Source organism: Anas platyrhynchos, chromosome 34 (genome assembly GCF_047663525.1).
Source record: "Anas platyrhynchos isolate ZD024472 breed Pekin duck chromosome 34, IASCAAS_PekinDuck_T2T, whole genome shotgun sequence".
Taxonomy (NCBI): Eukaryota; Metazoa; Chordata; class Aves; order Anseriformes; family Anatidae; genus Anas; species Anas platyrhynchos.
Window position 1 is genome coordinate 1122032 of NC_092622.1, and position 27411 is coordinate 1149442.

Below are 27411 nucleotides of genomic sequence, written 5' to 3' on the forward strand. Positions count from 1 at the left end.
AGCCGAGGAGGTCAGAGCCAGTCGCAGGCACAGCTGCAAGTCCAGGGACCCCATGTGCAGCCTTCAGTGGGGATCAGCAGCTTTTCCCCAATTTCGGGGGAAGCTGGGGTCCCCTAGGCTCTGGATGTGAGCTCGGAGGGATCAGGTCCCTCTCTGGGCTCTTCTCTCCCTGCCTTGCCCCCATCCTGTGCTGCCAGCTCGGAGAGTTTCGCAGTGCTGACGTTTTGAAGGAGGACGAAGCAGCACGAGGGATGCAGCTTCGCAGAGTTTCCCACGAATCCTCCAAAAGCACCGCTGGTGGGAGGGAGGGCAGGGAGCCAGGAGCTCTCCTTCCCAAAAAAATCCCACGCGTCGTCCTTTCCTGCCCTCGTCTGCAGCTCCCATGGGCTCGCCACGATGGGACTGCTCTGAAAGGCTCCAGCATCACCACCACCACCAGCATCACTGCCAGGGTGCTGCAAGGTGCCAGCTCTGGGTGGTCCCTGGGTGGCACAAAGCACGGCGGTGCACACACGTGGGTCTTCCCCAAGCTCTTCTCCACCCAGGTTTTGTTTCCTGGGACGAGCTCTCAGGGCAGGTTGAGCGCATAGGAGCAAGGACCTTGCCCTTGTGGTAGCACTGATCTTAGGACAATGCTGGCATCCAAACCAAATGAAAAAAATAAAAAAATAAATATATATATACATTTCCTGCTTGTTCCTGTAACCCATTTCCATTCTGTTTTTAATTTCTGGGCTCTGGGTTGCTGCACTCCCTGCCCCAGCTCGTCCCTTGGAGTCTTGTGGCCAGCACCGGGACTGCTGGCAGAGCATCAGCGTGGGGTCAGGACTCCTGGGTTCTCTTCCTGGCTCCTCTGCTTGCTGTTGGGCAATCGTTTAACTGTTCTTGGCCTTGTTTTACCCATCTGAGCACTGAAAATAATGCTCCTTCCTTCCTCAGGGCGCTGACTCCATTAGCTGTTGTTTGCAATTAGACCTGGCCAGCATCCAGCCTTCGTAACTGGTTTTACTGGCACAACTGGTGTTCTTCAGCCTCCTACAAGGACTGGATGCTCAGCACCAAAATGAGCTTGGGGTCACCAGTGGGGCTTTCAGTCCTCTTTGGCTGGAGCCTGCGTGGCGGCGGGGCCGGCCCTGGGCTTGGCAGGATCCGACCTCGCAGCTGGGCTCTTCACCAAACAAGCAGCTCTCAGCCCCAGGACGTCTCCAGTGCTGGAAATTCGGCTGCCTCTTGCCTCACGCAGCTTTGCAGGCTTCCAAACAGGTCGAGGCAGTGCAGCCACCCGTGTCCGGACAGCACCCACATCATGGGATGTTTTTCCCTGGGGGGAATCGGGCTGCGCCCCGAGAGGGACCACGCGCGGTGCCCTTTTTGCGGTGCCGCCTTTCTGAGGGCTTTTTGGAGGTGTGAGGAGTTAAGTGTTCGGCCGGAGGGAAGCGGCTGGCGGTAATTGCTCCCTGACACGAAGGCAGCGTGTTCCAGCAGGATAATCCGCTCCGCCTTTGGTTTTTATTCTTGTGCATCGGGCTTCCAGCAGGATCCCCTGTGCACCCGCAGCTCGGAGACGCCGCCAAAGCAGCGGTGCGCTCCGGGGCCCTGCTGGCAAGGGTCCCCTGGGCCAAACCCACGGCTCCTCAGCTCCAAAACTGCCTCCAAGGCAGCTTTAAATCCTCTCTATAACACTCATCGGCTTTAGATGAAGCCTTACAGCCACGGGGCTCTGCACGCTGACCCTTGGTTCTTTTTAAGGGCTGCTGGAGCTGGGGATGTCACCGGGGCCACCCTCGAGGTGCCTGCCCTTCCAGCTACGTGGTGGCTTCCCCATCCCAAGGTGGACCTCAGCCCCGTCCCACCCCTGGGATGAGCAATCATCACCCTGTGGGATGAGCCCTCCAACTCCAAACGCTTTGCAGGGGGAATTTATAGCTCTTCCCAATCCCTGGAGCCCAGGGAACAAGGATGGGAAATAATTAGGGGCCTCTTCAATTCCTGGCACCCGGTAATTTCGGTGAAGTGCGTCGAGCTGCTCGCTGCCGAACGAGGAGCGAGCCGGGCTGGCGAGGTGTCACCCCGGCACAAAATATCAGGCATCACATGGCAGGAACCCGCAGCCCTCGGATTATCATATTTTGTTGTTCAAGCCTAATGGGATCTGTGGAATGCCAGCCTCCCTGGGGGAGCAGGGAAGCCCTGGTGTTTTTAAGAAGAAGGTGTCAGCATGGATTTCTGCTGATGGTTTCTATTGCTGATCAAACAGAGGAATAATTAACGAATTCGGACTTTTGATTAGGAGTTTATTTTTTAAAGGAATCATGGGGAGTGATTAGTGAAAATAAATTGCGTGACCCCGTGGTTCACATCCAGCGTTTCCTTGGCTAATGAGGTGAGTTTGAACTCTGCGAGCAGCTCTCGAAATCCGGCTTCCCGGTTTAATAAAAGGCAGCTTACACCTAGCGAGACCAGAACCAGGGCAGAAGGAAGACCCTTTTTGGAGGGTGTCCGGCCGTGCATTGTGCCCGTGCTGGCTCTGAGCAGCGAGCTTTGAGCTGAGCATTCACCTCCCGGAGGGGTTCAGCGCTGCGACAAGGACGCGAGGAGGCGAAGTGAGCGGTCTTGGCTCTCCGACACCTGAAATTGGTGGTGACCCCGCAGCTCCCCACAGCATCCCCACAGGGATGAGGATGAGGTGTGGGGCAGGGCAGTGGGAAAAGCATGGCTTTGTGCCCACTGTGATGTGCAAAACCAGGGGAGAAAACCCCTGAGGGTGCTTCCAGGGGGATGCTTGCCCCCAAACCCTTGGTGCAGGGCACCCCGACCCTGACCGCTGCGGCTGGGCTCCCAATTTCTGCGCACTTCAGCCTCTCGCTGTGCTCACACTCACACAATTCCCTGCTCCCTCCGCTGGCAGCTGCTGATGCGGGACCAAGCCAGGCACCCCTCCGGGAGCAGCAAGAGGCCAAGCTCCTTCCTTTTCCCATCGAATGCAGAAAAGCCTGGAAGTCCATCCCGGAGCACGTGGTGGTCAGAAAAAAAAAATCAGCAGTGGGTGCAGGGGTGGGTCGTGGTGCTTGGGGGGGTCAGTTACAGGCATTTTCCCTGATAAAAAAATAAAATAATGATATTTTGTGGAGATTAAATGGGAACTTTTGGTGCCTGGCGGTTTCATCCCAATATGGGAAGAGTGGGGAAAATCCTCCTGGGTCAGTGAGCAGCTTCTGCGGGAAGCCCCGGCGCATAATCCTTCCCTAACCCTAAACTGGAGCAGAACTGAGCCTCCAGTGTTTAACTGCCACGTCCACGCGCGCTCCCAGCTCCGTGCGTGTTAAATAACGGCCTGTGCTTTGTCCCATCCGAATTAAAAAGCACAATGGTGCATTGTTGTAACTGGGAAAAAAAAAAAAAAAAAAGGAATTTTTTTGCATGTAAATAAGCTGCACTAAGAGAATTCAAGGTAGGAAGCAAAATGTGCTCCATCTGCGAGCCCGGCAAGGACCCGCAAGCTGCCAGAGTTCGTTTCCATGGGAGAATGGCGAAACCCCAATTAGTGAAATTGTGTCAAAGCGCTCAGGCCCCCGGTGCCCTCCTGCAGCCGTCCCTGCGGATTTCCCAGCCTGGGAGCAGCTGCCCGGCGTGGCCGTGCTCCCCCGAGCCAGCAGCGTCCCGGAGCGTTCCCATCACGGGGAGGTGGAAATGGGGCACAGCCCCACGCACCCCCCCCCCGCCCACACCATCCCTGCACTGCTCAGGGTCCGATGGATTTGGATTTGTCCTTTCTGTGCTTTTATTACATCAGCCCCAGAGGTGATATTGCACATGGGGTTAAAAAAAATAATAAAATAGCAGAGGGTATTTCTCTCCCCACCAATTTTGGGGCTGAGCTGCGGCGTCGCATCGCTTGTGGGTAGGGGCTGGGGCAGGGAACCGTGGCCGTGGCTCCAATATCGGCTGCTCCTAAGAGGAAAAATGTGTCATAATCCCTGAGGGATATGACACAACATCGGTGCGGGGGAAATAGCGCTGTAATGTGATTACATCGGGGAAGAGCCTGATCAAATAAAACCAACCAGGGGCTCGGGTAGCAAAGGCGAGGCAGCTGTGGGGCGTTCTTGGTGCAAACCGACCCAAGAAGGTGAATTTTGGGGCCCGGAGAAGGGAGAGCATCTCACACCGCCCCAGCTGATGCCGGGCAGAGCAAAGCCCGTGCGGGTCCGGTGGGGTGGCTAAATCCTTAATAAATGGTTGTCCTGCGGACACCTCCCATTGACACAGTATCCTTGGGGCAACTGTTTTATTTTTTGCGTGGTAAACTAATAGTAGGAAACTATTCCAGGTATTTGGGATTCCTCCGAGCGCAGTTCAGCAGCTGAGGACCCAGCCTTGGGCTCCCTGCAGCCACAGCTGGGTCCTTGGGGTACGGGCAGGGCCGGAATTGGGGTGCTGGGGGTCAAGGACAGGGTGCAGGGCAAGGGGATGCTGGAATATGGGGGGGCAGGGTGCTGAGGTGCAAAGGGATGGGGTGCAAGGATGTTGGGGTGCCAGGATGCCATGGGCTGGGGTGTCGGAGTGTGGGGGTGCTGGGGTGTGGGGGTGCAGGAGATGGGGGTGCATAGGTGTTGGGTCTTTGGGGTGCAGCAGATTGGGGTGAGGGAGCACTGGGATGGTAGGGCACAGGAGACTGGGGTGAATGGGCTGATGAGTGCTGGGGTGCAGGGGTGCAGAAGGTCGGGGTGCAGGGGTGCAGGATGTCGGGGTGCAAGGGTGCAGGATGTCGAGGTGCATGGGTGATGGGGTGCAGGGGTGCAGGAGGTGGGGGTGAATGGGTGCTGGGATGCTGGGGGGTGAGATGTTGCAGTGTGTGGGTGCTGGGGTGCAGGGGTTCAGAATGCCGGGGTGCTGGGGTGCAGGATGTCGGGGTGCTGGGGTGCAGGATGTCGGGGTGAATGGGTGCAGGGACACAATCCACTGGGGGCCAGCGATGCCCAGCGGGGTCCAACCCTCCCTCTCCACCCCCTCCTCCCCGCACCTTTGTGCCGAGCCACCCCCGGCCGGGCTGGGAGCCGAATCCATCCCCAACCCCTCTCCAGCACCACCCCAGCTCCCTTCCCCCGTCCTCCCCTTACTCCCCCCCCCCCCCAAAGCCCCCCCACCCCCGCCGCCCCCTGGGGGCCGCTTCTCTCTCTCTCTCTCCCCCGCCCCGCTCCGCCCCAGCACCGCCCGGGGGCGGGCAGTGGGCGGCGGGCGGGGGCCCCAGCCCCAGCCCCAGCCCAGAGCCGGCCCCAGCCCCAACCCCAACCCCAACGCCGGCCCCCAGCCCCCGCCGCCCGCGGGCCGCCCCGCATTGTCCGGGCGGCAGCGGGGCAGGATGCGGCCCCCCGCACGGCCGCCCGCCGCCGGGCTGCGTTAGGATCCGCCGGTATGAGGAGGTGAGTGGGGGGGCCCCGGGAACAGGGAGGGGGTTAAGAGGATCGAGGGGCGGCTCCTGGGAAAGCATCCCCTAATCCTTCCCCCCCCCACCCCCCTTCTCCCACCCATCCCATCCCATTACTCGCTCCCCCCCCCCCTGCTCGGGGCCGCCCGTTCGTTTCTGGGCGGAATCAGCCGAGCTTGGGTGTTTTTTTGTTTTTTTTTTTGGGGGGGGGAACCGGCCGAATTTGGCGCTGTTGGAGGCAGGGAGGCGGAGAGGCACCGCGCATCCTCCTCCCCCCGCTGCTCCGGCCGTTGCCCTTTTCCTCGCCTCTTCACCCCCCCCACCAAAATAAAAGAAAATAAAACAAAAATCGGGGAGCCACGAGGGAACGGGACGGGCTCCGGAGGGGCTCGGGGAGGGGGTGCCGGGGGGGGGTCCCGGCCCCAAACAATGCGCGCCCCCCGCGCCGCCGCACGTCAAGCACCAAAACAGCCGCGGCGCTGCGAGCCCTTCCCCAAGCTCCTGCTTCAGCTTCTGGTGCTGCTTCTGCTCCTTTTTTTTTTTTTAAGTGTGCTTCTTCCACTTGGAGGACAAAAGGCTCTGGGGAGGAAAAAAAAAAAAAAAAAAAAAAGCAGAAAGGTTATTAAATAGCTTTGTAGGGTGTCCTCCAGCGCACAGCCTCCTGCTCCTGGAGACTCCGAGCGCACGTTTGCATCCCGCTTCATTTCCCCCCGCTGTGATAAAAATGAACGGTGCCATTAATTGGAGCCCGTGTTATTATTATTATTATTATTATTTATTATTTTTTTTTTGCAATGAGCGGATTGCAAAGGTGCCGCCGTGATTTTAGAAGAGCACTTGAGCTGCTGGTGGGCTTTGAGCCTCCGTAGAGGGTGTGTGAGCGCACGAAGTACCGGCTGGGAATCGATTTGCTGGTTTCGTGCCTTGGAATCGAGGATTTCCCCGAGCTGCATCCCGGTGCCGTGGAGCCCGCGCGGCGATGACAGGGGGCTGGGGTCCGGCGCTCCCGCGGTGCCAGCACACGGCTCGTGTGCGTGGTGGCTCTGCACCAGGCATTTCTGCGGGGTGCGAGGCCCAGGAGTTGTTTATCAAATTAAACATTTGTTTTAGGTCTCTTTAGCAGAAGTGTGTTGACATTTTCTCTTCGGGGACTGCCGGGGATAATGAATGGCACATACTGTATTGTGTGCCTTGGAAAGCCTCGGGATCCTGCAATAACATAAACACCCCGGCCTGAATTCATCACAGATCTGAGCGGAATGGACTTGGTGTTTACATCAGTGATGGTTCTGAGCTGCAGCTTACATTTAAAGTTTATTATTGATTATGAAAACGTCCGTGTTAATACTTGTCAGTTGTTTTTTTATTTTTATTTTATTTTATTTTATTGCTGACAGCTGCAGTTTCACTTACGGAGCAGTAACTCGCCGCTCTCCCAAACGCTCCGCGGTTTATTTTTAAAGCTTTCAGAGAGGAGAAGGAGAGGGCTCGGGGTGGGGTTTCGGCACGGCTTAGCCCGCGGAGGAGCAGCGCGCTGGCTCTCCCCTCTCACAATTAGTTTTCTTTTAACCGGGCTGCAGGGAAGGGTTTAGGCAGCCGCCTTTGTTCTCCCGCAGAGCCCCCTCCGCATTCTTTCCTTTTGCCATTATCATTTTGGTTAAACAGAAAGGCAAGTTGTGTACCATATGGATCATGTTAACAATTGCTTATCTGGAACTGGTGTTTTCTCCTCCCTCCCTTTCCCCCGGCCTTTTTCTTCCTCCTGACATCGGGGTTGGGGTTTTAGCAGCATCCTCGCTTCGGTGCCGGTTCGCCGCGGTCCTGTAACACAAAACGCTTGCTCTCCTCCTCCATCCTGCCAGGGCTAATTCCCCAAGTAAAAACGTGGAATAAACGCCGAGAAGGCTCCGAGGCAGGTTTCACCACGTCTTCGGAAATAAGGCAAACTCTCCAGGAGGGGCTTATTGAAAGAAACAGCAGAAATTGGTGTCTGCGTTCGTAGCTCCATGCCTCTGGTCAGCAACGTGCTTCCCCCTGCGTGGCTGGGGCTCTGTTTGCCTTTATTTGTTGATTGCCAGGAGATGATCCAGAGGATGCTTTCCGTGTTTGTACAGCCTGATGCAAGCAGGGGCTGTGATTTTCACAAATGCCCACTTCGGGCTGCTCCCAGACCTGTAATTAGGCGTTCGAATAAGCGGGTTGAAAATTTGGGGTCCTCACCCCACGTCCATCCAGGGGATTCGGTAGCTGCTGGAAGCCAGGCTGTTGTTTTGGGTGCCCGAATCCAGCCCCGAGGGCCTAACCTCAGGCCGGGGCAGTGCCCGTGGGGTCGCCCCATTCACCTCCTCCTCCTTCTCCATCAGAAAAGGTAAACAAAAAAGGCTCGAGGAGCCATCCCTTCCGAAGCCGGCGTCGGGTCCTGCTTCAGTGGAAGCAATTTAGGAGGAACCAAACCGTTGTGCACAGCTTGATGTTCGTAGTGATGAGATTCCTAGCGATATTTTAGAAAAATTCCTGGAAAGAGGCTGGATGTGTGTGCTGTGCCTCGCGGGTGCTTGCAGATGTTTCATCCTTTTTGTATCCTCCCAGGCGAGGAGATATTCCTGAGGGTACAAACGCCAGCCACGGGTTTCTCCGCAAATGGCCAGATGTGCTCCTTCCTTCCCTTCTGTCTTTCTGCTGTCCTGGGTTTTCTGCTCCTCTGCTTTCTTCCCTGCAGGCCAGTGGTGTGCAGGGGAAGGGGATGCCTCCAGCCACAGCTCCCGGCGGTGGCTTTGCCTGTGGATTCCTAAAGGGAATTTCTCCGAGATGACATTAATGCATCTGGAGAAGCGATCGTGACCCTTGCGTGAGGCTGACCCTTGCATTTATGCCATTGTAAACACTTTTCAGCTGTAGTTTTTGAGCTCCACTGATTAGATGGCTCGAAGCAGGGCTCAGCCGTGTGGCGGGGGCTGTTGGGGCGCTGCCTTTGTCATCCCGGGGCAGATCCCCGCACATCTGCCCAAATGTCAGCTGTAATTTTGCAGCGTGCAGCAGAGCTTGAGCCTCGCGGCTCAGAGCATCTCATTTGCTCGGCGCGCCCCCTCCCTCTCCCCCCAGCTGCAGAAAACAGCCCCCAGCTCGGGTGCCAGCGAGGCAGAACCTTCTCTTCTAGGTTTTTTTTATGGCAAACAAAGATGTTTTTCTCCCTCTTGGGCCGTGCTGGCCCCTCAGGCAGCTGCTAGGGTGTGAGCAGTGTGCGTGTCCCCGTGCTCCGGTGCACCGAGTTCTCCTCCTGTCCATGCCGGCTGGGAGGAGAACCCGACTTAATGCAGGTTTTTAGCACCGTTGTCATGCCCACGCCCTAAAAACCTCGTTACCGCTGCTGCTGTGCTCGGGTTTATGGCGCTGGGCCCAAACCAGAATTGATCAGCATCAAGCAGGAAAATTCCCACTGCGGGATCAGGGAATTCCCAGCTTCTCCTTCCCAGCCCTGGCAGTTCCCGCTCTGGAGGAAGAGTTTGTCCTCGTGCTGCCACCTCTGCTGTGGGTTCCCAGCATTGCTGCTTGCTGCGATCGCTGCTGGCCGTCCTCTTTTTTGCCTCCTGTTGGTTTTTCTTTGGAAAAACTTGTTCTCCTGCTCGGGGATGGCGAGAAGGACTTGCACCCTTTTCATGGACATTTTGGGGTTTCTCAGCTGCGGTGTTATTTCCCCATTAAGTGAACATTTGCAGCTCCATCCCATGTCCCCACAGCACTTTTCCTCCTGTCTTCATCAGCAGAGGATGCTGCTGCTGGCCACCAGCTCCGCTCCAGTGCTGGCCACCGGTGCCAGGGCTCGCAGCTTCCCCTCCACGGCAGCAACAGCCTTGAGTCAGCCCCGGCTCTCCGCAGCAAAGTTTATTTTGCTGTGTAACGAGGCCGCTGTAAAGTCTTTCTGCTGGCCTTGTGGCCTGTCATCAGCTGAAGTTAATGTTGGTTAAATTGTACAGATCGCTAGCACAATTTTTCCTGCAGTGGTGCATGCCTGGGGTCACTTATCAGCAACCCCTGATCTTTATGGGGGCCCTAATAAACCCGGCCAAGGCCTCACGGACGTTGCTGACTTACATCTGAGAGCAGGGCAGGGTGCAAATTATACGTTTTTCTTTCCAGCTGCCTTCTCCTGAGCACAGGTAACTCGATCAAGGAAAAATTGGGCGAGTTTATCACATTACAGCGATGCCGTCACCGTCTGCATTGCGGAGGTGCCTGGGGCCCCGAGCCCTGGACCAGGACCCCCCATTTTGGGTGCCATTTAGGGACCAGCCAGGAGCAGCAGAGGCGTCCCCAAGCTGCTGGGGTTGCAGTGCCCAGGCGAGTGTTTTCCTTCAAAAGAGCCACTTTTTTTTTTTTTTTTTTCCCCCAAGAAAGTGAAAACTAATGTCAAGACAAATTGCACTTTAACCCACACTTGTCTTGCCTACAAAAAAAAAGCTGAATAATAGCTGAATAAGTGCCCCTTTCTCCTGCCCTGGCCAAACTCATAAGAGGAGGCTGTCCCTGACAAAGAATTTGCTGTGTAAATAGATGAGAGGTGCGGCAGCACCGAGCTGGGAAGGGACTCGTGGCAGCAGGGGACGCGGGAGCCTGGGTCCCCTCGTCCCCCGGCCGGTGGCTGAGCAGCTCAGCTGCTCTCGCTGTCATTAATCTCCCTTCGTGTTGCTTTAGGCCTCCGAAAGCAGCAGCAGCAGCAGCTGCCGGATGGCTTTGTCTCCTGCCTTGTCCTCTGCGGGGCCGTGGCAGCTCCGTGGTGCAAGGGGACGTTGTCAGCTGGGCTTGCGGCGAGCCCCGGCTCCTCTCCTTGTTTGTCACCGCCTGTCTTGTGAGGGCTGCACGCAGCAACGCTGCTCTGCGAGGGAAAGGAGGAAGGGATGAGTGCAGGGGAGCAGCAAGGTGTGCTCATGATTTGGGGAACCCATGGAGCATCCATCTGCGTCCCACATCCCGACACCTCCCGGGACGTGGTGGTGTGGGTGTGAGCGGTGGGGAGGGGACCGGTGGCTGCAGAGCGGGGTAACGAAACGCCAGGGGTGATGTGCTGGGAACCTGAGCTGTGTGAGAGGTGTTGGAGAGGTTGTGAAGGGCTTGTCCCAAATGCCATGGGCAGGTCCTGCCTGCTTGGGGCATTGCTCCGTGTCCTGCTCCCCATGTCACCGGTGGTGACGCCAGGCTCCCGAGCTGGCCCTGTGTGATCAGGCAGCACAAAACCCAGCACCAAAACCTTGCAGCATTCCTGCTTCTGATGCTGAGACGTGGGGATTTTCTTACCTATTCTGCATAGTTTGGTCAGATCTGGGACCACCACACCCCTGTCCCATCCCTGTCCCATCCCCATCACGTCCCCCATGCTCCAGCCCCATCCCAGCCCCGTGCTCCAGCCGGTTCCCAGAGCATCTTCCCCTCCTCCTTCGAAATGCTGAATCAGGCCACATGTTGCAAGCATAAATCTGCTGAAACAATAACGTGCTGCGAGCCGGCTAAACCTCGTGGCCCCCGTTTGTCGGGCAGGGACTCGCCTCCTCCTCGCCTGCAGCTCCGGTGCCCAGGGGAATAAATAACAGCGCCGGGAAGGATTTTATGTGCTGAGTGGGTTTGTAGTAACCCGAGAGCGCGCTGAGGTGCCCGAGAGCGCACTGAGGTGCCCGGCATCGGCTCCACGTGTGAATGAGCCCCGGGGGCTCCCTGCTTACCGGGGTGAGGAATGCAGGAAATGGATTTACGGGGTGGGCAGCCCTCGTGCTCGGGGCGAAGGCTGCAGCCGTGTGTCCCGACAGGAGGAGGAGGATGTTGGTGCTGGCTGGGAGCTGAGGAATTGGGCGGTGAGGAGGGGACGGGGATGTGGCAGCTGAGCTGGATGCGAGAGGCGCGTGGGGCTGCGGGTGGCAGAGCTGCTGGTGCAAGCAGCACAGCTTCCCTCCTGTTATTTCGGCATTTTCTCACCTGTACCTTACAGTTTTATCTTACTCTTTGCAGCTTCACCCTTATAAAGCAGCCAAGTGCCAGCAAGGTGAAAATAAAGAATATTTCCACCCCCTTTAGGCGTTGCGGGTGCTTGGAGTGGATGGAGAGCGACGTCCCCGTAGTGTGATGCGGGTGCTCTGGTGGGCAGCACTGGCAGAGGGCTGGTGATGTGAAGACGTTTCCACCTTCATCTTCCTCTTCCTCAGCTCCAAGCTGTGCAGTGGGGCAGGGCTCAGATCCCGGGGGGGGGGCAGCAGGGCTGGGGTCAGAGCGTGGCCGTCGGTCGCCCGAGCCAGGTATGTGCTCCAGAAATAACGCAATTATGGATCTGACCTTGGGCTGTTCATATCCTCCTCGTACAAGGTGATTACTTTTTAATGAGTGGCTGCTGAAAAGGGAGGAAAATGAATTATTTCTGCCCTAGGATTAGCTCTCGGAGACAGGCCCGGCGCTGCCCGATCGATGCGCTCTCGGAGGCTGCGTGGAGCCAGCGTGGCTCAAAACTTCGCCCCAATTTCCCAGCACCGGGGAGCGTCGATGCCTTCACTCCGAGGCTGCCGTCGGGGTTGGGGGTGAAGCCTCCCCAGGGATGTAGCAGGGTCTGGAGCAGCAATTTTCAGTCTCCTGGTGTTTAGGCTGGACCTGCCATCCCCCAGAGCTCCTGTTTTTGGAGGCGAATTCCCAACTTGTTGTTGTTTAACCTATTTTTGTTTTTGAGCAGGAATGCGCAAACGTGTAATAACTGGCAGAGGTGCTCGTACCCTGCTTTAACAATAAGGCAAATAACTGTGCAAGAAGATTTAGGAGCTGTAGGAGCTCCGAGTGCAGCACGTGGGTCCCCAAAGTCAGCGTCCGTCCATCCGTCCCTGCAAGCAGAGGCGCATTGCAGAGGGGAGATGCAGCCTGGATGAGGGCAGCGGTGTCAGCAAAGAAAGCAGCCCAAAAAGGGAACTTCTGGAAAATCCATTAGTGAATGGAGTGCAGGAGGGACCTCTGCTTTTCAGGCTGCTGGGGCGGTGTTTAAAAAAGAATCAGCGAGTCAAAAGGCTTGTGAAAACAAAAGGCACCGAGAGGCCTCCCCCAAGGCGCTGCGCGAGCGGGGCTGGACGCGTTGCGGTGCGTGATGCTCCGGGAAGCACGGGAAGGTGTTAAACAGGGGCTGGGGCTGGGGTCTGCCCTCCTGCCAGGCACAGAACGGGGGCACAAGGAGACCGAGAGGATGGAGATGCAGCGGTAAAAAGAGGGTTTTTTTGCTCAATTCCCCCCGGAGCGTGCTGCCTGGGGAAGGCACCGAGGCAGAAAATACAACCGCGTTTCTAAAGGCGCTGGATGGGGCAGGGAGGCTATCCAGAATTAGAGTTAATTAAGATTGATTCGTTCCGTGGAGGATATGAGCTGGAGCGTTACAGCTACCGCTGCGACAGGCTCCGGTGCACGCGGCAAATTATCTCCCTGCTGCAGCCCCGCTCCCACTTCCTCCACAGCCTCCAGCCACGACCTGGCTGCAGCCGAGATATTGGAGCAGATAGAGCAGGAGGGGGACCTGGGGCTGGTGGCTCCTGGCTTGGCTTTGCCCCCCCGGGGGAGTTCGTTATTGGAGCTGCAGCGTGAAAAATACCCGGGGAGGAGAGGTCCTGGGCTGGGTGAAGGGACTGGCGGTGCCACAGTGTCCAAAATTGCTCAGTGCTTGTGGGAAAACCAAACGTAGCCGTGATGCTTTCTTCTTGCAAAGGGAAATACTGAAAATCGCCCTCAACCTTTTGGGTTTCACGCATATATCCGGGCTCACAGACTGCAGAGGGTCTGTCTGAGGCTTGGGTGCGCGCACAGTGCTGGGCACAAAGCAAACCGTGGCTCCTTGGGTGCAGCAGCACCGATCCTTGCTGTAAACCTTCCTCCCCCTGGTATTTATAGAAAAATATCAAAAAGAAAATCTGGGCCTTGAGCTGGCCCATGACAGGTTGAGCTGTGTTGGCCAGCAGCATCGCGTGCATTAGGGGGGGACCACAACTGTGCCCATGCTGCTCCCTCGTCGTGCCAGCCTCTGGGCTTTGCCTCTTCCAAGCTAGGGACTTGTAGCCTGCAAAATCCCTCCGGGGGCTCTGTCAGCCTCTGGGAATTCCCGGAACCCATCACCACAGCACAGCACGAGGACAGCTGCTGGCCCTGTGCCACTGCTTGCACGAGCACCGCGTCCTGATCCCAGCACCAAAACCCACTTCTGCTCCGTGTGGGACTGCGCACAGCAAGAATTCTTCCCCCTTCACATCCGTGGCAGCAGAGCAGAGCCCCAGGGCTGCGTCCGGCCCCATTACGCTTCTGCTTTGCTCCTTGTGGCACAGCGAGGATCCCACAAACCAGGAGGGTCCCACGGTGCTGCTGCTGCTGCTGGCACCACGGAGCCGTGGCAGGAAGGGAAGAATCACGCAGGGCGCGTTGCATCCACGATGCCTTTCACAGCACCCTTCTTTTGGGACCACGGGGGGATGCGGCACGTCCTGATGTCTTTCAGCAAGTGGCTTTGAATGGGGTGAGGTCAGGACATGAAGCTCTTCAGAGCACCTTCTCTGGTGATGCCAGATGCCTCTGGACCATATCCCGACGTCTTCCCATCGACCCCACAAACCTGCAGGGCCAAAACCCAAAACCGGGTGCTCCAGGGGCATGCTCGCCACCCTCCCTTGTTATGCAGATCGCATGCAAATTGGGTCCGTTTGACCTCCTGACCTTTTTATGGGGCCACGTCTGCTTGGGGAAATTGTTCTGCTGATTAGAAATGGATTTTCCTCTCTAATGTAATCCTTGGAAAATGGGCTGGGCCCAACGTGCTGCAGCCAAGCCTGGCTCTGGGGAGCTTGCCTGGCATCGAGGAATGAAATTTTGGGGCAGGCCTTCAGTCCCAGAAGGGACCTGAGCAGCACCCATGGGCCACGGCCCCGTTCTCCAGGAAAGCTGAGGTTTCTCCTGCACCTTGAGCACCCACCCAGAGACCACCTCAGGGGACAGCAGGCTTTGATGACCTAAATGCTCAACGAAGCTTTTACCAAAAACCTCCTTCCTACCTGGGAACTCTCCTTCAAGCAAGGGTCTACCGGGAGGTCACAGCTGAAATGTCTCCCCAGTGAACTTCCTATGGAAAACGAGGGCTTTTAGGGCAGGCGAGTGGGAAGCAACGTCTGGGGGAGGCAATGAAATTCCTCAATCCACTGATTTAACCAGCCTGTTATTAATAACACCCCGATTTTGCTGCCCATACCCCTGGTTCTGGGGACTCCCGGGGCACCCCATGCGTCCAGCTTCCTCCCGTGACATTTAGCGGCGAGTTTCGGGTCCTGCCTTGACAGATGGGTGATGCTCAGCTGCTGCCAGGCCGAGCGGACACGTATTAATTTTTCATTTGCTGGCTGGGTCGTGGAGCAGCACAGATGGGCTGTGGCCCATTGGCCGGTCTCCGTTTCGTCCTGATGTCCAGCTGCTCTGCACTTGATATACGAGTGGGCAGCGCGGATGCTCCAGCCTGGGGCTGGGGGGGTCCCTGCCCCGCTGCTTGGCCTGGCGTGGACCCACCAGGGCATGGAGATGCCCAGGATCTGGCTGAAAGGCGTTCATCAGCGTGCAGAAATGCTGGGATCTACAGCATCGATGCTAAAAGGTTTCTCGGGTCCATAGCGGGTGTCATAATTCTCATTTATTGCCGGGATCTGACTCGCCCGAACGCCGTGGCGCTCTGCCTACGCTGCGGTTGTAAGGCAGGGGTGAGCCAACCCAGGGCGAGCTCCTCGCAGCAGCAGCCAAAAAAGATCATCAGGAAATGCCTCATTTAAAAGAAATACAGTCGCTCCTGCGGCCTCCCGCGCGCGCTGGGCTGAATCGGGAAAGTCTGTTCTCCCTTCCTGCATTTTTTTTCTGCCTCGCCTTTCGCCTCGAAGCTCTCAGTGCTGCTCAGCCTCCAGCGGAGCAGCGCGTCTCCCGCAGCTCCGAGCAGCAAAGCGCTGAACCGTGGCCGAAAACCCAACGGCCGTCCGAGTGCTGAGGCACGCTGCAAGACCCGGAGTGTCTCTGCACAGACACAAACCCCTCTCGGTGCCGCAAATCCAGCTGCAAAGTGGAGCTGTCGGCTCGGGGGGGGGTCCAGGTTCTTGTCTGGATGCAGCTCTGGGTGCTGATAGCAAAATCCCACATGGCAAACCCGTGCAGCTGGTAGAAGAGATCTGTGTTAGCAGCATTCATAAGGGCTGTGGGAAGTGTTTGGTGAGGGGTGGGCTGAGAAATGAGACCCCCCAGCAGCTGGGTTTGCTCCCTCTGGGCCCAAAGTTTTCAGGTGGGGGAATTAAAGCCCAAGCAGGCTCAGGACAAGAAGCTGCTGCGGATGGTGCGGCGATAATGAAACTACCCAGAGTATTCTTCAAAAGCACAGATCCTCCACGACCGAGGAGCTCTCGGCAGATGAACCAGGAAGGCAGCAGCAGGATGAGCAAAACCCAGCAGGAACGGCTGAGCAGAGCAAGGGGGAAACTGAGGCACGGCCGGCGCTCTCAGGGCTGGGGCTGCTCCTGCGTGGCTCTTGGCTGGGTTTAAACCCCAGCTTGAGCGCTTCCTCAGCTCGAGCCAGTTTGCTTCATGTTCTCTGCCCCCTTCTTTGCCATCCAAATCCCTTCGACCCCTCGCTGATCCCTTGGGGTTGCTGCTGCCACCAGCGCGCGCTGCCTCGTGTCATTCGCCCGCCTTGGCTTTGCATCCAGTGCTGGCCGTGCCGTGGCCGCCCCGCGAGCCTCCAACAAAGGCAGCCACACCAGGACGATGCTGGGGAGCCCAAAGCTTCATGGCTGGCCCTCAAATCGCTCGGCCTGAGCTTTCCTTGGGGGTGGGACAGCGTCAGGGAGCGCACCCCGTCCCCAAGGCCGAGCGGTTGGACACCCTTGGCGGTGCGCCCCGGTTGTGCGCGGCTAAAAAGCCCCCTAACAAAAGCCCAGTTCAGAGTTGCTGCTGAATAGATTAACAAGATTTCCATAATTAGGGCGGGAGGGAACAATAGGATTCTCCCCTGCCCAGCCCCCCCTCCCCGCCTTTGTCTTGCGCTTTAGATAATGGGCCAGCAGCGAGGGTGGGAACCGGCCGTGCCATTTGGTCACTGGACAGTAATTTTCTCACACTGCCAAGGGGAGCATTGAAACATCTGTCCCGCTCTGAGAGCTCATTCACGTTACATTGCAGCCCCCTGACAACTTCTCCGGGGCCTGCCAGCCCTCCCCCTTCGCCGGCCGGTCGGGTTTTTAAGGGTGTGATGGGGTTTTCGCTCGGTTTTACGTCTCCCGACTGCGGCTCATGTTTAAAGGGGTCAGATGGAAGCGGTTTTCGGTCTTTTCACGCTCTTGTTTGCTTTTCTCGCTGCAGCGGTGCCCTGAACGTCTCCTGCTGGCAGCAGCGCAGATGCACGGCTGTGTTGATGTGCCCAGGGAGACCCCCAGACCCCCCCTGCCCCTTTTCTCGCCGCTGCTTTGCCGCGAGGCTCGGTGCTGGGGATGGAGCTGGAGGACCAGCCCCGACCACCACCACATGGTGACATTGGGCTGCCAGCCACCAACCTTGGGGTCACTTTAGGCATCCAAAAACTCCTAGCTCTGTGCCTGCTTTTAGACACCCAGCTCTTAGCTGGCATCCAAAGGCTTCAGGTGCCAGCATCAGCCCATGCTATGGGGAAAAAAAGCAGAGCACTGCTCGGAGAAATAACCCAGAGACTGTGCTCATCCTTGTTGGGGTGTTTTTGTGGGAAATTAAGCTAGCACTGCCCGGATTTGTGAGTTGCACACCAGTTTTGGGTTTGCACCTGGCTCCTGGTGCAGCTGCAGTCCCTGGATTTGCATCCCCAGTGTGTCCCCCCCGGACCCGTGCCCCTGCCTTTGCAGATGCGTTTTGCTGCCCTGGGTTTCCAGCACAGAGGGGCTGCTGCGTGGCTTGGCATGTGCCAGAGCCACTTTGAGTACCCATGGGATCTCACCGCTGGAAGCTCTTTTGGGCCAGAAACAGCTTTTTCTTGCAGTTTAGCAACACGCTGGGGTCCTGACCTAGAAAGGGGTTTCCTGGCTGGTGTCACAGCATGGAACAAGGATGGAAACTCCTGGTGCTTTAGTGTCCTCCAAGAAAAATTATGTGTATATAATGTTTTCTTCCTCACCCCAAACCTCATTTTTCCTTTTAATAGCTTCTTCGTGCCTTTTGCTCCCAGCCAGAGGGGAAAGGTCCCCCTTGGCCACTACCACCTCTCTCTGCCTAGCCAGAGCCCATGTACAGCTCGGGGAAAATCTGCTGCGGGAGCAAAGGTTTATTGGAAAGCGTTCTCCTTTGTGCTCATTAAAAAGGGCCCTTTCCCGCAGGCTGTCTTGGCTGTCTCTGTCTGAACGTTTATCTATCGGTAGCACTTTAATAATGGCAAGTAAATGCAGGGAGGATGCCGGATAAAGCCACGCAAAGCCGCCATTTAAATCCTCTTGTGTAAGTTTGATATCCAAAGTGGAAGTACAAATGCCATATAAGTCAATTAAAGCATTAAGTAATCTAATTGTGCTGTGGTCACAAAGTGGCTTAAAGGCTGAGCGCGGCGGTGAATGGTGCGCGAGGGCCCTCCCGCTCCCGCTGCAGCCGTCCCTGCGGCTTTGTGCAGGAGGGCAGGGGGGCTGCTGGGGGGGCGCGGGGGACCCGCATGCAGATAACAATGGGGCACGCTGCCGTGGCAGGGCTGGGTGCTGGCCGGCGCTTTTCGCTCTTCCTCTTTGCCGAAAAATGTTGCCAGCAGGCAGCGGGGCGAGCGGCTGAGCGGAGGGATGCTGGCGAGGCTTGCGCTGAGCCCAGGTGGAAGGGCTGCTTCCCACGTGCGTGTGCAAGCGTGCAATGCAAGCCCCTGGGCCCCAACCACCTTGGAAAGCTGGAATTTGCACGGCTCCCACCCGGGCTTTGTTCCTTGGGCAGGAGCCGTGCTGGATGCTCGGGGCTGCGTGGAGCTGCTCGCATTGTCTGCACTTTACCCCAGCCCTCTTCGTGCTATTAATATGCGAAACACTATTAATGTGCTATTAATACCACGTGCATTATAATTATCACGAGTGCCTTGGTATGCTATTAATGCTGGCTTTGCAGTGGCCAGCCAGTGCATGGCTTCTGGGCCCTGGAAAATAAAGGGAGCGAGAGGGATGCAGGGGCTGGAGCTGCCGGTGGGCTTTTGGAGGTGGAGGTGGGCGTCCCGAGGGCACGGGCTGGTGCCGTGGCTGTCACATTCTGTTGGGCGACGTGTTCTGTTGCTGGTAGTCGGGGGTGATTTCATCACTGGTGCAAGATTTTTGCGTTGGTTGTGCAAGATTTTTGCATTAGTTGATGCAAGAGGGCGGTCAAGGGGCTTTTCGCATGGGAGGTGCATAATTCAGAGGGTGCATTTGGAGCTGGGGGGTGCAAAGTGGTCCAGATGGATACCGTGGTACCGTGGGGTTTGGGTGCAGAGAGGCGTTTGTCCTTCTATCATTGGTCTCACCCTACCTCCGCCCTGTGTCCCACAGGTCTGTCGAAGATGCACTGGTCACCAGAGCATGCCCAGTCCCTGAACCAGTGGCCGGAGCAGCACCTCGACGTCTCCTCCACCACCTCCTCGCCAGCCCACAAGTCCGACCTGTACCCCAGCACCCGCCAGCGCTTCAACTACGCCTGGGCCAACGACGACATCTCGGCCCTCACCGCCTCCAACCTCCTCAAGAGGTACGCCGAGAAGTACTCGGGGGTGCTGGATGCGCCCTACGAGCGCCCGGCGCTGAGCGGCTACGGGGATGGCGCCTTCGGGCCGGTTAACGGGCAGAAGGGGGACGGGGAGCCCTGGCCCGTGCCACACGGCTCCGACGGTGCCTACCCGCTGACCCCCATCCACGATGGCCTCCCCGGTGCCAAGGCGGTGGTGCCACCCGCCGTCCCCGCCGGCAGCGCGCCGCTGGGGCTCGGCGGCTCCCCGGTGGTGTCCGCCAACCTCGCCGATCCCATCTACCCCGGGAACTCGTGCGGAGGAGCGGCCGGCTCCGGCGGGCTGGGCTCATCTCAGGAGTACCCCGCAGGCTACGGCGGCACCTACTTGCCCTCTGGCTACTGCGCCCAGCCCAGCACAGCACTTGCCCCCCCGCACCCGCCCGCCCTGCACGGCTCGGGGCTCCTGCAGCCCACGCACCCCTCGTCCGCCTTGGTGCCGGGCTACGGCTCCTCCGGCCCCGTCTACAACTACGCCTCGGGCAGCTACGCACCGCAGCCGGGCTACGGGGCCATCCACCCGCCCCATCCCTCTGCCTCCTACCTGCCCTCGGGCATCGCAGCGCCCACCCCGCTCCCGGCCCCGCCGCCTGCTGCCCGCCCGCCCGTGGTGCCAGCGTACGGCTACCAAGGGGCCGGCTTGGCCCCCCTGGCCGTGCCGCCCCTGGGCACCGAGGCGGCGGGTGCCCTGAAGAGGAAAGCCTTCGATATCTCCGGCGGGGAGGACGAGGCAGAGGGCAGGTATCGGAAATACAGCTACGAGCAGCCAAAGTCCCCCTACCCCATGTCGGACAACGGCGAGTGCCGGGGCAACGGGTTCCCGAGTGCCAGCAAGAGGCCGGCGGGAGCGGGGAGCACCGAGGAGCACAGCGGCAAGTACGGCGGGCAGCCGATGAAGAGCATGGTCTCGCCACCCTATGGCACCGGGGAGGCCCCGCTACGGCCGGCGGAGCCCTTCGAGAAGTTCAGCCCCCCCCTCGCCAACGGGGAGCGGGCGGCCGAGCTGGGGCCCCCCTTCCCGCTGCGGCTGCCGCCCAAGGCGCCCGTTTTCGGCAGCCCGCCGGTGGAGGAGCAGCCCAAAAACGTCGACCCGCTGGTGTTGGAGCTGGTGAACACCAAGATCGTGGAGCGCGGGCCGCCCGTGCAGTGGACGGACATCGCCGGGCAGGTCTCCGTGAAGGCCACCATCGAGGAGGAGCTGGTGTGGCCCATCCTGCGGCCCGGCGCCTACACCGGGGCGAGCCGGCCACCCCGCACCATCCTGCTCTTCGGGCCGCGTGGCACGGGGAAAACCCTGCTGAGCCGCTGCATCTCCACCCAGCTGGGCTCCACCCTGCTGAAGCTCAGCGGCACGGCCCTGCTCTCCACCTGGAAAGCCGAAGCCGAGAAGATCCTGCAGACCGTCTTCTTCGTGGCCAAGTGCCGGCAGCCCTCGGTGGTGCTCCTCACCGAGGCGGAGGCCCTGCTGGTGGCCCAGGACAGCGGCCAGGCTGGAAACCTCAAGTCCCAGCTCCTCTCCTACCTGGACAACGTAGCTACCTCGGCCGAGCAGAACGTGGTCATCATCGGGACCACCTCGCGGCCCGGCAGCATGGACGAGGCTTCCCACCGGCGCTTCGCCAAGCGCTTCTACATCTCCCCGCCGGACAGCATCGCCCGGCGGCAGATCCTCCACCACGTGCTGGCTCAGCAGGGCTCCTGCCTGAGCGAGCGGGAGATGGCCTCCCTCGTGCAGCACACGGAGAGCTTCTCGGGCGGCGAGCTGATCCAGCTCTGCCAGCACGCCGGGGCCACCACGCTGCACGGCTTGCCGGGCCAGATCCAGCCCACCTCCTACAAGGACTTCGAGAAAGCCTTCTGCAAGGTCCGCCCCGCCACCTCGCAGAAGGAGCTGGACTTGTTCGTGGAGTGGGATAAGATGTACGGGTCCAGGCACTGACGGCGCGGCCCCCGGGGGGTGACCGCCCGCCGCCCCCCGAACCGCGCGAGCCTCCCCGGGAAGACCCGACGACAACCACCGTACCTCTTTCTCATGGTTTCTGACGTGACTGGGCTGGTTTGGTTCTTCGCTTTTTGGAAGCAGTCGCTCACTGAACTCAGGATAACCTATTTATTATTCGCCTGCCTCCCCGGGCAGCCGCTTCCAGACCAGCGACGCGATGAGCGGGGCTGGGGGCGCGCCGGGATTCGGCTTTCCGCCGATCCGATCGATGCAAGAGCCCCGTGCCTGTTCGCAGAGGCTCGGGTTTCCATCATTTTTCCTTGTTTCCAACAAAAATTGCCCAGGGCAGCGATGCCCTCGGCCCGGAGGAAGCGGCACGGGGAGGGGGGAGGCGGGGGGGGATCACAGAACCCAGGGGTTTGGAGTAAAATGCTGTAGATTGTTTAATATACTAGACTTCGTTTTTATTTTTGTAAGGTATGTAGTATTTTTTTGTTTTTCTTTTTAACTACTCAGGAAAAGAATTACCTCAGACAAAAAGAAAAAAAAAGAATGTGTTTTTAAAAACTCTTTTTATCTTCTCAGAAAAGGAAAAAGAGATGTGAAGGGTTTGCAGTCTTAGGACAAAGCTGTCTTGTGCATTTGCTTCCAAAAAGGGTGACAGAAAGGCGAAAGAAAAGAAAAGAAGAAAAAAAAAACTTGAAGCTGTTACAAAGATGAAAGTTGAATGTATTTTGGGTGCTTTTCACATATATTATGCCATAATTTTATTTTGCTTTGTTTTGTTTTGTTTTTGTTAACATTGTTATTGTAGTGTTTGGTGGAGTAACGTGTCTTCGACGGAAGGAGTGCTAGTGCCGTAGTTTGAGAGCTGTCGCCAGCACCGCTTTTTGGATAAACCTCAGCTCGCCTCCCCCCTTTGGCCTCCATCACCACCCCGTCGGCCTCGTGGGCTGGCGGGGTTTTTGGGTTCAAAAGTCATTTTTTTAGCGCTATGTCTTGCGCTTGGGAGGCAGACCCCCCCCCCACCCCCCCCCGAACCTCAGGGTCTGCGCATGCAGAGCAGGAAAAGCCTCGGTGGGGGCGCGGGGCCGAGTGGCGGCTTCACCCTCCCAGTGCTCAGGATGCCAAAGGAGCCAGCTTTTGGGGGGGTTCCCCAGTTTTTTTGCAGTTTCCCACTGAAGCACACGCGTGCAAAGGGCATTACCGGGGAGGCCGGCGCCGGGCTGCTCCGGGAGCCGCCTCCTCCCCATCGCCTCCAAAAAGTGGTACTGGGTTCCTGAAGACTTTTTATTATTATTATTATCATATTTGACTTTGTACACTCTCTGTAACCACTTCTACCTCATTTTGCAACATATTGTACATGAAAGTATTTAATTCATGTCTTATTGATGTCTGAAAAAAAAAAAAAAGAAATGCTTTTGAACTGTAATGGTCTACCTCAAGAAATACTGTATTTTAAAAAGAAAAGTATTACACAGTATTAAAGAGATTACATGAAAGCCCTCCTGAGAGCTCACGGCTCCTTGTTCCAGCTCTTGCATCCCCCAATTTTTTCAGCCCTAAGGGGGTTTTGGCACTGGGGGTAAGGGTGGCTGTGGGATACGAGGGGACGAGGGACAGTAGGGACATGGGGGGGTCCAGGTGTGCCCCATACCCTCGTTAGGGACAGTGCATGGGGGTTATTGGTAAGAGGGGAATTTTAACCATGGGGCTTGCAGGGAGTTTTGCTTTATGAAAAAAATGCAATTTCCTGCTGCTGCTTGGTGTGTTTTCATGTCTGTAATTAGTGTTTGCTGCTGCATGGCTGTGGGGCAGTTAGCTTTGGGGTATCAGTGGGGTTTTAGCGTCGGTGCTGCTTGGGTTTTTGCTGCTGCTGGGTTATGTTGTCTCTCTGTCAGCACCAGGTGCAATTTTTCGTTTTTTTTTTAAGCTGAGTTAGCTGAGTTTTAAGCTGAGTAACAGCAGAACACCTGCCTCTGCTGTTGCTGGTGTCAGTTTTGCTGGTTCAAGATCACACTTCAGGGCTGGAGGTTTTTGGAAAGGGAAGCTCTCGGTTATGGATGGGGACCCTGCAAATCCGGGCGGATGGGGGAATTGAGGCAGTTTCCTCCTGAAACTCCGTGAGATTCCCATCAAACGAGCATGCGCAGCCTTGGAGGGGAAGCTGTGCTTTGATGCTCTCATTAACAGCCGCCTTCGTTAATGAACGTCAGGGGAAAAGCCGGCTGGGTGCCTGCTCGCTCCTTTTCCCACGCACCTCGGTGGGGCTGGCGGGCGGCATCGCCTCTCCCTCTGGGCTCTGGGACCGCGGCGGTGCCAGGCGAGCAGCCTGGGTCGTGGGGCAGAATTAATTGTGCTAATTAGCTGGGTGACACCAGGGTGCCTCCGTGGGCAGGGGGGTGAGGAGCTGCGGAGGGCAGGGGGGCCGTGGTGGCGTTCCTGGCTCTTGTTGGTGTCCGTGGAGGTGCGTGGAGCCCTTTGTGCTCTGCCTCTGTGACAATGAGGCCAGCCCTGGCCTTTTATTGGGACCCCCTGAGGTTTCTGTGCTATGAATAAATTACTTGGTAGATGGGCTGCCGAGCTGCAAGCCTGGAAAATGGGAAGAAGGCTCCTTCCTCCTCCTCCTCCTGCAAAGGGAGGCTTGGTTCCGCTGTTCCCCACCTGCTGCGAGCATCCCGAGGCCGAGCACGCAGAAGCTGATGGCACCTCACACCTTTCCTTCATCCAGCCAGTGGGGTTTGGGGTTTTGCAGTGCTCCCCTCCCCCTGTCCCTATACGGGCCGTGTTGGGTTTCAGGGGCCCCTTGCTTGGGCAGCAGCCTCTGCTTTTGTTCCTGAGCCCAGCCACGGCCAGCAAAGTGCCTCCATGTGCTGGCGAAGCCCCCTGGCAGTGGCTGAGCTATCACTGCTGGGGGGGGGGACCCAAAATACTGCCTTGGGACCCAGCTCTGCTCTCCCCAGAGCATGGAAAGCTCAGCTGGAGGCTGCTTCCAGCTGGGATGTGATGGCAAAGGCGGCTGAGGTGGATGTTTCCTGGCACTGCAGAGCACTGAGATGAATTTGCAGCCGGGCCCTGAATTTTGGAGGGATTTGGAGACTTGAAAACAGAAAGCATGCGTGCAGCTGGGTAACCCCACAAAGCTGGTGAACCCTGCCTGCTCTCGTCTGAGCCAGCCCAAGCCCCTGGCGTTTTGGGGGATGCTCTGATGTCCCCAGCTCCTCTGCTTCTCCCAGCAGGAGAAACCCCCCTCCACGTGGCAGCAGGAATGGGGCAGAGAACAGGTTTGTTTAAAAGAGACTTTCTGTAACAAGCTCTGATAAGAGCAGCACAGAAAAAGTGATCTCACTGAAGGCCTCTGTGACAGCAGTAGTCCACGGCTGGATTTGGGTTTTTGTCTTGTTGGTTGATTGCTTTTTTCCATGCAGAATTCATTCAGTTTTGGTAGGACCACGGTGCTGGGTTGGGTGCCTGGTCTCAGGCCACTCAGCTGGGTGGCTCCATGTGAACCTGGCCAGGTGTGTGCCCCGTTTAGACAGAGGGTGAGCTTTTGGTGAGGTGAAAACTGGAAATGCTCTCCAGCAGGGCACAAAGCAGCCGTCCTGACCTCACCATCACCCTCTGGACCTCTCCTTACCGAAGCTCCTGAAGGTCCTGGACCAAAATCTTGGAGAAATCCGTTCTCCAGGGGCGATTCTTCTCTGATCTTTGCAATGGGATTGAAAGCAGCCTCCATAATATGTGGTTTGCCTCTGTGAGTCTGTGATAGTCCTCGTCCAGTGGCTAAATCCATCTGAGGTGGCAAAGTCAGCTCCAGACCCATCCCTGCCATGCCTGAGCCCTGCAGCTTGAGGGTTGCGGGGTTGTGATGATGGAGTGAGCCAGGAGAGGGGATGCTGGAGGACAGAGCCCCCTAATGCCAGCCTCACAAGCCTCCGGTGAGGGCATCGGTCCCGCTCCTGGGTCCCTGCCTTGTGCACCACCCCGTGCTGGGGCTGTTTGGGGAGAAACACGCGTGTCCTGGGAAAAAGGAGCCTTATCACGATATGGGTATAAAGTGTGAGTGCCTGGGGAGGCTGCTGTCGCCAGGGCTGCATTGCCACCTCGTGGTTACGGCTCCTCGGCTGCTCCCTGTGCAAAATCCCCTCGGTTGAACCCTGCTCTGCTTTCTGCACCCTCTGACTGTGGGGTGGAGAGGGGAGCGGGCCCCATTTCCAGCCCAGTGGGATTTGCAGGGCTCTGCAGGGAAATGGCAGCTTCTGCCCTTGTGTTTAGGAGCGGGGCTGAGGCTGGTGGAGGTGTCCTGGCTGAGCCGAGGCCAAATCCTCTCTTGGAAAAAGCAGTGACAAATTTCTGGGGACAACGGGACCCTGGAACAACGAACTGATGCTCAGCCCTGGGAGGGACAAGGACAATGCCACCAGGGTGACAGGGGACACGTCCCTGGAATGTGCCAGCTTGTGAGGTCACCTGGAGCTGTGACGATGTCAAGGGTACCCGCAGCACTCATCCTGCTCTCGCTGGTGGCAGGCAGCCGGTGCGAGGACACGGTGGCAGACAAGGTGGGACGGCACACCATGAGCCGCATCGCCGCGCTGCTGTCCCTGTCTGAGTGCCGCCAGCTCCAGGGACAGCTGCTGGGACCCCAGGAGGACCTGGGGGAGACGGAGCTCCCGGGGGGCAGCCACCGCCACCGCCCCGGCTGCTCGGAAGCCCTGCGGAGCTGGCTGGAGTCGGCGGGAGAGGGGATGTCCTGGGACCTGCTGGTTCGCAGCCTCCACCAAATCGGGCGCCCCGACATAGCCCGGGAGCTGGGGAAAAACCTGAACCAGGACAGGAGCCTGGAGCTGCGCAGGAACGTGGAGGAGTACGGCCGCACCGTGCAGCACCTCACCTCCTCGCGGCTGCTGCTGCAGGGTGAGCAGCCCGCGGGGGCACGGGGCAGGAGGGCCCTGGCCGGGGGCATGGGAGATTTGGGGGAGCTGCGCTTCGAGAGGCGGCCGCCACCCCCGTACACCCGCAGCCCCCTGGGCTGGGTCAGCTCCGTGGTCTCCGGCATCCTCGGGGGGTTCCTCGTCTCCGTCCTCGTCACCCTGGCTGCTGCCTACTCCTGTCGCTGGCTGCTGGGCTCAGGCAGCACCTGAAGCAGGGACATCACCCGGACCACAGCATCTAGGTGCTCAACCTGTGGCCAATGTGGGGGCTTTGGTTGCTTGTTGGGCTGTCTGCTACATTGGGGCTGGGCTTTTCTCTCCATTTCTTAGCCAAGGAACTGCTGTGCAGTAAATAAAAACCTTTTGCTTTGGATCTGATTGCTGACATTCGAGTTAAAAATCTTTATTTTGTATCAAGAAACAAATCGTATCAATCCAACCACCAAGCAGCGGAATACAGTAACAGAGAAGAAAATAAAGGACAAATATCACCGACTCATCATTTATTTTTTCTTTTAAATGAAATTGTATCTCCTGCCCTTTAGAGAGTGCTGTTCCCTGAAGCAGCAGCGCGGTCGGTTCCTGGCACAGGGCTGCTCCTCTCGGGGCTGCTCCTTACAGTAAGCGAAGGTCAGAGCCCAGCGGCCGCCCCGCTCGTGCTGTTACCGGACCTGGGGGAGCTGCAGGAGAGGCGGCTTTGCCATCTGCCACGCTGCAGCACATCGGCCGCAGGAACCGGGGCGTTTGAGGGGGCATGGGGAGGTAGGGAGCAGAGATCTGAGGACGCTGCGTCCCTGACAGCCTCGCTGCAGTGAAGGATGAGTGTATTTACTCTGCAGGGATGGTTTTGTGGAAGCCCAAGGTGCTGCTGCTTTGGGGTTACAGATCTGCCCCCAGTGCCGTCTGTTTGCAGGGGTAGGCTGATGTCCAGAAGCAAGCACGCAGCATTTATGGCAGGATGCTTCCCCCAATGCATTTTAGCACTTGGCCTCCTTGAACACTAAAAGCCCGTTGAGCAAACAGCCAGCCTTGAACCCAAAAAGCTCAGCTGCACGTACATCCCTGTATCACTGGTACCACGTCCCTGGTCAGAACTAGGTCATGTTATCACTGTTGTCCTTTGCATGCTTTTTGGGATAACTCAGCCCCATTGCTGCGAGCAGGAAGAGGACTTCGCACCTCCTGGTTTCCAGAGCTGCCCAAGCACTGAGGCAAGTTCGTGTGGTGCTTTTGGGGCACAGGACAGGCATTTACCGTGCTCAGCTACATCATGAAGGTAACAGGACGATAGGGCATCCAAGAGAGAGAATGAAACCAAGCTGGACACAGCTTTTTATTGC

At 57.8% G+C, this 27411-nt stretch overlaps 2 protein-coding genes across 3 annotated transcripts; both read left to right on the plus strand.

Moving 5' to 3' along the window:
• The first annotated feature begins 5275 nt into the window (after positions 1 to 5275).
• Positions 5276 to 22644, plus strand: FIGNL2 (fidgetin like 2). 2 transcript variants are annotated; one of them, XM_027445717.3, is made up of 2 exons: positions 5276 to 5423; positions 18961 to 22644. In XM_027445717.3, the coding sequence occupies exon 2, from the start codon at positions 18972 to 18974 to the stop codon at positions 21129 to 21131; it is 2160 nt and encodes a 719-aa protein (XP_027301518.3). In that variant the 5' UTR covers positions 5276 to 5423; positions 18961 to 18971; the 3' UTR covers positions 21132 to 22644. The 2 variants fall into 2 exon arrangements, with proteins under 2 accessions (XP_027301518.3, XP_038028537.2); XM_038172609.2 differs by having other exon boundaries at positions 5335 to 5413.
• A 123-nt stretch (positions 22645 to 22767) lies between these two features.
• On the plus strand, positions 22768 to 26449 carry TMDD1 (transmembrane and death domain 1). The gene has a single exon (XM_072031855.1). The coding sequence runs from the start codon at positions 25586 to 25588 to the stop codon at positions 26279 to 26281; it is 696 nt and encodes a 231-aa protein (XP_071887956.1). The 5' UTR covers positions 22768 to 25585; the 3' UTR covers positions 26282 to 26449.
• Positions 26450 to 27411: the final 962 nt, after the last annotated feature.